A 12618-nucleotide genomic window follows, 5' to 3' on the forward strand; every position below is an offset into this window, starting at 1 on the left:
ATAGCGTTGTCTTCAGCGATAACCTCCTTACCAACATCTTTTAACCTGGCGTAACCAGCTTCAGACCTCAATGCAAAACCTTACGCACATACCTATATAACTATATAGCAGTTGTCCATCCATATGTGTAGCATATATTATGAGTAATATATATGTAACAAGCATATATAAGTATAGATGACGTTATAGGTTCCACCTGTTTCTAAAAAGTTGCAAGCTTTTAGATATATGTATACATCATGCTAAGCTGCACACTTTATACAGGTATATAGTTCATAAGAATGAAACGTGTATATATTTCAAATGTTCAGATACATGTATATAATATCCTAACCTGCACCGCACACTTCATACAGGTATATAGTTCGTAAGGATGAAACGTGTATATATTTCAAATATATAAGTATAGTAGATACAGTCGTTAGGTAGGCTATATACGTATTCATATATAAGTATAATAGTACATGATTTAGTTTCCTTCTGTATCTTGAAAAGTTGCAACTATAGATATATGTACACAGCAACATTCAAACCTGTGGTTTATGTACATATATTTTTCCAAGAGTGGAATATATAAATGAGTGCATTAGTACATGATTCAGTTACTTTCTGTATATTGAAAAGTTGCAACTATAGATATATGTACACAACAACATTCAAACCTGTGGTCTACGTACATATATTTTTCCAAGAGTGGAATATATAAATGAGTGCATTATATAGTTCGTAAGTATATATATGTATATGCAACCTTCTCAACCTTCTCTTACTTGAAGCAGCTCCTACTCTACTAGTTTACATCTTTCTCCCACCCCACAAGGTGGATTTCGAACCTTTTATAAGGTGTTCAGGTCATTTAACCGGATCATTACTGTTCAAACTCTGAACAGTAAATTGTTATTTCATTTTACGAGTTTGGATTTATAGTGTAGGATGCGTTACCTACAGGTGAGTGTTTGTCTTATTTTATAAAAATTTTAGATCATAAATAGTTTATGATTTACTATGTGTGCGAGAGCGACTCGTATTTTCTCATCACTTGAAATGACATTAATAAGTCAAAACATGTCGTGAGTAATAGAATGAAGGTTTAGAAGGTACTTTGATTCTTCAAATTTTCAATTTTATGATCAATATTTTTTCCCATTATATATTTTTAATCTTTGTATTCGTTAATTTTTCAAGTTAAGGGTGATTTCAGAGCCCTGTTGTGTGAGAAAAATATAAACTAATATTTTTGTGATTTCCTATCCCAATATCAGCTAACTACTAATATTATCAGTTGTTTGCTTTTCAACATGCAATAGGCCTCAGGTGTCTCCCAGTAGCCCTATTCATAGGATTTTTTTGACTCACATGAATTGTTCATTGAAATGGGTTAAAGCCTCATTGTTTGTTTCTCTTATATTGATATGGTAACTTTTGTTTATTGTGATTGATGCCCACATCATTTTTTGTTCAATGTGCTTGTGTTTTTTCAAACGTGAGAGATGAAATTAGATCTTTGAAGTATTTTCACCAAAAATGTATTCTCACATTACAGTAGTTCTGGTTATGTTTCTGAATGAATCAATGATTCATAACTAGAGAGAGTAGAATATAATACTATTAATAACATTTATATTTTTTATACTCTCTGTTTATGATAAAGGAGATTATTCTACTGTACAAAAGTATTATAAATCAATGACCAGTAGGCCAGTTTTTGAAGTGAGTTAACTTGTTTCAAAGACTGAACCTCTGCATTGCAATAATTGATCAGAATTATGAGTTTTCATGATGATGTATAGAAGTTATAAAAAGGGACAATTGAATTTTTTTAATTCGTCCAAAGCATAATAATCTCAAATTATTAAATTATCTTAAATTCATCTTAAATTATTTGTCTAAGATCATACACTATTTTCAAAAAAACATGGGCTGAGCCGGCTGAGTTTTCAATGATATTGAGTTTACAATGTGAATAATTGAGCCTTTCTCAAGTAGCCTACTCTTGAATTCCACTTTCCATTACGAACTGCTTGTTAATGATTACTCTCTAATACTTGAATCAGAACATAGCAGTCTGATTTTTATGATTGAAGGGCAAGGCTATAAGCTTCAACTCACATTTTTGGAGCGTTTTAGGACACCAGGTTTATCTTCAGTACTCTTTTCAGTACCCAGCTGCTTATCTCTAAGGAAAATCGTGAGTCATCATCTTTGAGAAATGAAGAAGAAATTCGTGTTTCACTGTTTTGGAGCTATTCACTAGATTTATTTCTCATTGAAAACTGTCACTCAACGACATTTTCATTCTATAATCGAGAATTAACCCACTTGGGATTTTATAATTGTGTATTAAACTAACTCACTTTGAAAGAGGATTGAGAAAATTTTAGGGTAGTAGTTTCTTCCAAAAAAACTATAGGTCTACGAATACGAATCGTAGAAGTGAATAGCTGGAATCGCTTCAATCGAATTGATATTATTATTATTTATTTCATTGACAATTACAAATCATAATTATAATATATAATGATTGGGAGTAGACAACAGGCATAACCCAAAACTGTCTTTTCTCCAAAATTTTTACACAATTTTGACAATCACAAATCATAATTATAATATATAATATGATTGGGAGTAGACAACAGGCATAACCCAAAACTGTCTTTTCTCCCAAATTTTTACAAATAAAAGTTTCAAAAAATAATGAGGTTAAGATTTCACTTTTCACTTCAAAAAGGTGAAACTTGTATCAGTAGTTGTAATCAGTAAAGTTGTAATCAGTAGTTGTAAGTATCAGTAAACTTGTAATAGTAGAAGTGAATCGCTGGACCAATCACAAGCGAGTAGGCTAGTAGTACACGCCCATCTGCAATATGATTGGTCGATTCGTCACAGCCAGTCTCCATTTTGTAGAAAGTCATTTGAACATTATAACCAATACATCTATCTTCTGGCGGGGTTATTATGCTCATTGGGTGTTATCACATAAGTGATTTCAAGCATGATTATTTTACTCTATGGATATGGATGATAAGCTTAATTATTGATACTCATGCTTAAAGTCAATAATTATAATACTGATAATTATCCCTGATGATAATAAATTCACTAATCTTACTGACACATTGAAGCTCCACTAATTTGATTTGAATGCTTCTGGAATTTATGATGTTTGTAATTTGAATCTAATTTGAATTTCATTCACATTTCATGCAGAAGCCAAAATTATGCTTCCTCCATTCTAAAGACCTAGCAATTATCAATTCAATGGGAAAATAATAGTTACTTGAAAATCATTATTATTCAGAGCATGAACATACTTGAGGTAGGCTTGAGTTCAATGTCAATGTCAAATTCAGTTTAGTTCTATGACCATCGACAGATGGGAATTTGATTTTTGAATATTCTCAAGAACAACTCCATGATTATAACAGTGATAAGAGATTCACTGTCAATTATTTTCAATTGACATTTATTTTTTGATACCCAAGGTCTACCCCAAAATTCACAAGCTCCTACCCATTGTTCTTCAAAAATGTATGGGTGATTTTTGAATAATCATTCCAATATAAATTAAACTGATAAAGATTCGCGTTCATTACGTGTGATAATAAAAGTTTGATATTTTAATATACATTCAAGCCCTGCACACACACATCGATTTCTGTTCGTATGATATTTTGCCGTCCTTTTAAATTCCATCAAATTAAACGGAACTTGACAAACATCATCTGTTTAATCTAATAGAATTTATAAGGACGGCAAAATACCGTACGAACAAAAATCTATGTGTGTGTGCGGGGCTTTAAAGGCTAGTCGCATATTGAGACGTGACACGACGTGACCCGAGTCTTAATATAATATAATCATGATCAAAATGAAAATACAAATTTAAAATTGTCAACCACTTTTTATTATTATAATTATATACAGAACCAAGCTGAAGATGTGGCTGGTAAAGCCACGAAACCTGGTTCTGTATATGCCATAATAATCTATAATAATAAAAAAGTGGTTGACAATTTCAAATTTGTGTTTTCATTATGGAGAAGTACCACAACATCACTCACAACACAACTGTGAGGTTAATAATCATGATCATTATTATAATATTTACATTGGAGAGTTGGCGAAACTAGCTCATCTTAAAATCATAACATGATCATAAAATTATGAATTCATCCATCTTACTCAGGTCACGTCATGTCACGTCGCGTCGTGTATTAATTCCTAAAGGCTTGTCGTGAATTGATACACGACGCGACGTGACATGACTGACCTGAGTATAAATACGTGAGTATATATGGTAGATATTAATTAAGAGAATAAGAGAATATCTCATAGAAGATAGATATCATGATCATGTTGAGATGTTACAATGGTTTCCATTTCCAATTGTTAGCAGTCGAATTGAATCATATCCTGCATACCCTCCACATGTTGTTGACTTGCATGGATCTCCCTTGTCTAGGATCTCTTCTCAATTTTGACACTCATTTAATTCAAACTCTTCTTGACACTCTTGGTATTTTTTTTCTTTTTTCGCAGGTTTCCATCTTCCTTTTCGCCCTGTGCTCTGCCAGCCTTGCAGACAAACAGGACACCAAACAAACCAAACGAGGTCTGGTTGGCTCACTAGGCTACGCCTCAGGCTACGGACATGGTCTGTCAGGCTACGATCTGGGCTATGGAAGCTATGGAGGATTAGGCTATGCTCATGGAGCCGAGTATGGTCTGGGGTACTCTGGTCTGGGATACTCAGGAATCAAGGGTTACTCAGGTCTAGGATATTCAGGACTTAAGGGATACTCAGGTCTGGGATACTCAGGTCTGGGATACTCAGGTCTAGGATACTCAGGTATTGGAACCTATGGAGCAGGTTACGGTTACGGATACCATCAACCCATCACCGTGAACACCATCAGCAAGAAAGTAGCAGTTCCCGTTCCCCATCCAGTCCCTGTCACAGTTACCAAACCAGTTCCCTACCCAGTTCCTCACCCAGTTCCCGTGGATGTTCCACGTGCAGTCCATGTCGAGGTACCCCAACCCGTTCCAGTTACCGTTGAGAAGCCCTACCCAGTAGCAGTCGAGAAACCATACCCGGTAGCAGTTCCTCACGCAGTTCCTGTAGCAGTTCCCAAGCCAGTTCCTTACACCGTTCCCCAGCCGTACCCAGTGTACGTTGAGAAACCGGTTCCTGTAGCCGTTCCTAAGCCAGTAGTCGTGAAAACCCCGGTAGCGGTCCATGCCGCTCCAGCTTACAGTTACCCTGTGGGAGTGGCTTCATACCCCGCTACTTATGGCTCCTATGGTTCTTATGGATACCCAGCCACCTATGGAGGATACAGCTCGTATCCATCAAGCTATGGATATGGAACTCCATTGGTTCATGGAGTGGCCTCCAGCTACAGCCTGGGACATGCAGTGAGCACTGGTTACTCCGGATATCATGGAGCTTACTGAATACTCTGAGATTTCCACGTCATGAATCTCAAGTGAGTTATTTTTAATGTTCTAAATTGATGTAATGTCACATGATTTGTAATTGAATTAATAGATTGCGGAGTACGAGTCATCCGCTAGTATTCAATACATTAGTTCTCGCTATTTGATTATTCGACTATTCCCGTGCTGACAAATAATTTTTTCCTCCACCTACTGTCAAAAGTACTTACTTTACTCCCTGAAACATGATACTAAAGTGTCACTTTTTCGCTCTCGGTACTAAAAAACAGAAAAACTCCCTAGGGAGTAAAAGTGACTCCATTTAAAGAACATGGGAAGCATCTCTATTTTAAAAACGTACATTTGGAATAGGTCAGAAGGTCTAAGCTCAGATGAGGAAGCATGTAGAGTAGTAATTAAACCAACTAAATCCAATACATCAACCAGACATTTGATCGATATATAAAATTTATGTTTGTATGCTGAATTATTATTACAAACTTCATATCACTATACTAAAAAAAAATGTATATATTTTTTCTTTTATTCCATGTTATTCAAAATATCATCCAACGAATATTACTTATTAACTAATCAAATTAGAAACGGGAACTTCATCATAGCTGTAGTTTTGGCTGTCATTGTTGTTACAACTTTAACCGACAGATAGTGCTGTCGGAGGAGAACTGTGATTACAAGCCAGCTGTTTCTGTTTACTTTTTTAGATTATGTTGTAGCACATTGTTTGGTCACATACGTTTTTAAAAATTATTAGCAGTTTTTATAAAAATGTAGGTGGAGGAAAAATGTTGTGTATATCACGAGTGAAAAATGTTTTTTCTCCCTCAGGAAAAGTCTTCAAACTTTTCCCCTCAGGGAGAAAAAACAGCACTTTTCACTCTAGATATACAAATAACTATTGTATAATAGCGCTCATCGAATTTCCATCTATAGTGAGGTCCACGTTATAATGACAGTGAAGAAAGATAGAAGAAAAACGTTGCCAAGTCTCTCCATTTTGCCACTGACTGTACACAGCTGTTACTCAATTCATCCCATTAGATTTAATCCAATAATAATTATCATTTCCTTGATAGAATAATCTATTTTATGTCAAACTAATCAAGAAAATATATTTTTCCATAATTTGATTCAAAAATTTGCTTTCATAAATGAGATCAGATTTTCATTCTTATACAAACCTGAAATGGCGGCTAACTTAGAAAGCTGTGATACAACAATCTGAATTTCAAAACAACAGAGATTAAGTTATTTGGTAGGTATTCTATTTCAATTTACTTTGAAAATAATGAAGAAATAGAAATCCTATTCAAAAATAAGTAATTTCAATGGATCGATTCTGAAATAACTTTTCAATATTATTTATACCGGTAAGAGTAAGTCTAACCTATACGTGTAGGCTAACTGAAGCATGGATGAAGTCTGGGATGGTTAGTTATCAGCTTTTAAAATGCCATTTCAAGTATTTTAATTTGTGTTTCTCATACGGTAATGTTTAAAAATTATTCCATTGTTTGAAAAACACATTTTAAATCAATTATACGACTTGTGTACTCAAGTAGAATGAAGATAGAATGAAGAAACATAATGGCGGCTGAGAATTGTTTGTTCACTTTTGTACAGTCACTGTCAAAAGTAAAAATAAAATATTCTGGCAAATAGACAACATTGCAAAGCGAGAGAGAGATAGTGCTATATGTTTTGTTGTATGATAGAAAAAGACATCAACAGTATTGTCAATCGTACACTGCCATTATAACGTGGACCTCACTATAGCTGTTTACCCTGTTGTCAATATTTGCAGTAGCAGAAGTCTTCGGGGTTATTCACAGCATTTAATTGGGATTACTGTTATGTTTGTTGGTTCGTTATTAATCAAACACTAAGTTTATACACAAAGTATTTATTAAATGAATATTATGCACGAAGCAAATACAACTATACAACTCATGATCTTGTTGAAGAAGTAGAAGTATCGACTTGTTACAACTCTCGATCGATACATCGACTATCGATATTACAGTATCGATAACTTCATATTATGACAAATACTAATCATTCAATACATTAATGTCATTACACTATTTTCTCTGGAAGAAAGCATGTTGTGCTAACTTTTCTTCATTAAAATACTTTGTTGATATTCCTTCATTTTCACAATGCATATTACTTCTTCACTACATACCCTCTATAAGTTGATACAATAATTTATGAATGACCACAAATTAATAATACACATGAATTGATAGAACAAAATTATCCAATCAGCCCAAATCAACCCCAATTCGAGACCAACTCCCCAAAACGCATTGTTCCAAAGCATTCTCGCTTTCGTCAGCCCTTCCACAAATTTGCATGCCGATTCGTCGACTACCATTTGCATATTTTCTGCATGCTAAAACGTTTCCACTTAACTCAAACTGGCAAGTATTCCTCATAAACAACATCAATGCTCCCCTGTTCAAATAATGCTGACAGGATAAAATGAAATTCTCTAGGGAGCTGACGCGTCTCTTCCCCAAACTAAACTGTCAGAATTCTGAACTCGATATCATCAATGCATTCAATTTAACTTATACTGACAATTTAAATGAAACTGTTGAATTTGGTAGCAAAACCGCAGAACACAAGAAACGATCAGCCTGTTTTTCTCTTGAGAGATCACTGTATACTGTCAGAATTCCTTATTACTTCACCACTGATACTTTATATTCAATCAATACTGACAGATTGAAGTGGATCTCACCACAGTCGATACAGTAATTTATTCAACCCTTAACAGGAAAATGCGTGTTTGGCTGAATATAAACATAGTTCAATATTCATGGGTCTCAGATGTTTGTGAATTTATAATCTGTGAGTGTTTTTCTGCTGGTGAGGATCTTAGCTTCAAGTATATGGGACAGAGTTTTCTGAGTTTATGCATTGTGAAAGAGAGAGAGAGAGAGAGAGTGAGAGATTGATTGATTGATTGATTGATTGATTGCCTTTATTAAGGGCGGAGCTGGGACTCCAGGTCCTCTCTGCCACACAACCCTTCACATTTGAAGAGATAGCGAGAGAGAAAGTGAGAGAAAGAACTTAGTGTATGAGAAATGAATTTATGAACCTGTGAAGGTGTTTTACAATGAAGATCCATATTCTGTAGACTAGTCACCATAGAATAAACAAACAATAGATTTTTCATAGGACAATGTTTGTACAAAATAACATTCGATTCTTAATTTTTGATCGAGATTTTACTTATGAAGGAAATGTTGCTACATTGAGATCTAATATTTAAGCTGTCAGTATTGGTTCAACAAGAAGTATTTAGTGTTAGAGTAATGGAAAATACTGACAGTGAAAAGTGAATCTTATTGTAGAAAAGATTGGCTGTCGTAATAATGTGATAGAAAATCTATGCTTCCAATAAATGCAATCTAAATAATCCAACTACATAAAAAAGTATTGTTCACATGATGAACTTGGAGCATGGCAATTTCAAGTGGGTTATGTTGTGATACTATACATCTTCTCCACTCAATTTCTCTCTGAAGAATGGTTTCCCCATGTAATTTAGTACTAAATATATTACTGTTGACTTGTATTGATGCTCCAGTTTCATTAACAAGAAATGATGATTGTGTCACCTGAAACAATCAACATTTGTCCTTCAAATGGATGAGTTGTGAATTCCAAACATATTATTTGTAATGAGAAAATATGAATCCTATATTAAAAGCGAGCAATTTCTGTATATCTGTTTATATTTTTCTATTTTTCTATTTTTATATCTGGTTATATGGAAACACTTCATTGACATGGGCTACTCTTTGAATTAATAAAACAATATAAAATCTTATAGTACCCCTTATTTTCAAAAAACTTTAAAATAGTTTAACAACTAGTTTCGGTGATATCACACCATTTTATAACCTGACGATGGTGTGATATTACCGAAACTAGTAAGTTGTTAAACTATTTTAAAGTTTTTTTAAAAATAAAGGATGCTATAAGATTTTATATTGTTTTATTAATCTGGTTATATGGTTATTTATGTTCAACGGTTCTCCAAAACGGCTCTAACGATTTTCACGAAATTTGGAATATAGTAGGTTTATGATATCAAAATTCGATTGCACTAGGTCTCATCCCTGGGAAAACTCGCTGAAGGACATGAATAGGATAATTCATCCTTGGAAAAACAGATGATGATTTCGTCGTCTATCGATAACAGAAGATGGGTGTGCCTGTGTGGGAGATCAGCTGTGTAATCAATTAGCTTACGGTACCGTATCTCGCGAGAAATCTATGAATTTTAATTGACTCGATCAAAATACAGTAATCTGATTTGTTGACATGAGATAGTTTATATCATAATATTCAAAGTTAATCATTATTTTACAGTTCTAAGTGATTAGTGAGAGTTATTTTGTTGTTCAATTTGGTATGTAAACAATCTAAATTAGAAATTTAAGGTTTTCAAATAATTGGACTGAAAATTTCACCTGAATTCAAGTGTATGGAACATAACTACTTTTTGGAATAATTATAGTGTATAAATCGAAATTATTCGGGGAAGAAACAGTTTTGGGCTGTGCCTGTTAGTACTTCCCCAATCATTGAGTTCTGTTTATCAATAAATAAATAACGAGCGAAGCTCGGTGCTTCGATATTAAGAAATAATAACAAATATACCAATAATAAGAAAGCATCATTCAAATATTTCCAAATAATTTTGTTCATATAATTACTGGGAATGAGACTGATTTTAATGAATTTCGAATTTAATTACTTCTCAGATAGTTATTTCATTGAATCATTGTAACATGAAACCATACTTTTTTATGAGAACACTTTTCCTATCCCTCAATCACACTAAATTGAGAAGAAAGTACATCTACAGTTTACCGCTGGAGTCAATGAACTCTCCACTCCAATTGCCAGGCTCAATTAATTGATGAGTTCTATAGTAAAACTCACTTCTAACTGGCAACAATTGATGAAAGGAAGCATCGATAGTACTAATACCAGAATGCTGACAGTTTAAGCTGGTTTTCTCCTCATCAGAGCCAACGCCACGGTTGATTCGCAAAAGATGGCTATAAATATAATGGAGACACCAATTATTTCAAGTCCTCAAAGAGATGTTAGGCAAGATAATCAGAGAGGTTCACTTTAATCTGTCAGCATGTCTCATAACAGATAAAATCAGTTTAACCTATTCAAACAGTGCTAGGCGTTTCAAGTGAAACTCGCTATATTTAACTATATTTTTCATTTTTTGTGTTGTTGAGATTGTGGTAGTTATTCATATTAAATTGAAAAGACTAAGAAATTGTCAAAAAACCACTGATTTATTGATAATAAGAAAGACCGGTTTCGGTTATTACACCATTGTCAATCTCTGATAAACTATAATTATTCTTCCTTAATTATATTATTATTCTCTATATTATATACTCTATATTATTATCCATAATGGTATTTTTATACCATTATTCTTCTATAATTATCCAGTTTATCAGAGATTGACAATGGTGTAATAACCGAAACCGGTCTTTCTTATTATCAATTAATCAGTGGTTTTTTGACAATTTCTTAGTCTTTTTAATTCAATATATTTTCATATACAGAGTGTCCTACCAAGGTTGTAACAGCCGTTGACCATAGATTCTACTCGACATTTCTGACAAAAAATGTTATGTAAACTTTTCTCCTATTGACCTTAGTTTTCGAGATATATATCGATATTTTTCGAGATTTTTCGATATTTCCAGAATATGCCCACTTCTGGTCATTAAATACTCAATAACTCGAAAACTACTCGTCGAATTTCAATTTCAAGGGTATCGTTGGAAAGAGAAATACATTTCAAAGAAGATTAATGTAATTTTGTTTGTTGTTATATATTTTGTAGTTTTTTAGAGCCTAAACTTAAAAAAATTCTATTCTACAAATTGAATGTCAAATTTCAAACCGTTTTTTCTCGATTTTTCTCCGGGTAATTGTAGTAGTTTCAATATCTCAAAAACTTCTCTTTTTCATAATCTTTCGAATTGATATAAATTCGAAAAGTTAAGTTCCATGTTCAAAACTGCTAATATCTTGAATGAACACCTCCAAAATGAGGAAATTCACAAGTAGTTGACCAGGAGTTTTCGAGTTATTGAGTATTCAATAACCAGAAGTGGGCATATTCTAAAAATATCGAAAAATCTATATATCTCGAAAACTAAGGTCGATAGGAAACAAGTTTACGAAACAGTTTTTGTCAGAAATATCGAGTAGAATCTATGATCAACGGCTGTTACAACCTTGGTGGGACACTCTGTATAATCCTACTGTAATGTAACCAGTGCAGAACTCCTCACCATTCCAGTGCTGAACTCTGTATCAGTAACCAATTGATGTTAATTTCACCATTATTGTTATTTTGAAGTGGGAATGATCTTCATCTTGTGCTTTACTTGAGAGCGTAGGTGATATAGAGATCATCTACTGAAGACAAATAATTCTCTAGATTGGAAATACTGAGAAGGGCGTGATGATTCACGTGCTTTGTACGAGTATAGGCCTGATTCCAGGGATTGCATGCAAATTTTCTAAAAAAAAAATGTATTCAGAGAAAAATGATTTTGAAGTTAATTCTTTCCATCAGATTGAAGATAAAGATGCATTCTTTCATTTAGAAAAAAAATTGTGAGTCTTTCTCCAGTGGAAATCTCATAAAGGTACATTGAAGTTGGCCAATTTAACAATGGTGGTATAGACCCTTCCGACTCCTCTCAGTGCTATCAACTTTTTGATGAGGGTTTCTCTTATTCATCAGGAAATAAAAATCTTAGTACGCTCCATTGGAACCTTTTATTCCTACATGTTCCAAAACCAAAACATAAATGCATTCTAATAGAATCTCAATAAATTATGTTAGGAATAAAAAGTTTCAATAAAGCGTACTCAGATTTGTATTTCTTGATGATTGAAAATACTATGTATCTCTCTCTATGTGTTTATGATGGTCTTGCACAGTTGCACAGAAGCTTGTTTAACTCCAATCATGATTAAATGTCACGATAACCAATAGGGGAAGGCTTTTTGCAAAGGAGGCTACTATGATTCGTTCTTATGTCATTCAATTACCACACTTTATGGTGTTTTTTAACACATAAAAAA

The 12618-nt window shown here is 33.5% G+C and overlaps 1 protein-coding gene across 1 annotated transcript in view; it reads left to right on the top strand.

The window, feature by feature from the left end:
• Positions 1–797: 797 nt before the first annotated feature.
• LOC120348897 (BCL-6 corepressor-like protein 1) overlaps positions 798–12618 on the top strand; it is a 12674-nt gene continuing 853 nt past the window's right edge. Inside the window, exons 1-2 of the mRNA XM_039437473.1 lie at positions 798–948; positions 4540–5489. Coding sequence (XP_039293407.1) covers positions 934–948; positions 4540–5457 — 933 coding nt within the window. The 5' untranslated portion in view covers positions 798–933 and the 3' untranslated portion in view covers positions 5458–5489. The remainder of the gene's footprint in view (positions 949–4539; positions 5490–12618) is intronic.

The sequence above is a fragment of the Nilaparvata lugens genome, chromosome 11 (assembly GCF_014356525.2).
Source record: "Nilaparvata lugens isolate BPH chromosome 11, ASM1435652v1, whole genome shotgun sequence".
Taxonomy (NCBI): Eukaryota; Metazoa; Arthropoda; class Insecta; order Hemiptera; family Delphacidae; genus Nilaparvata; species Nilaparvata lugens.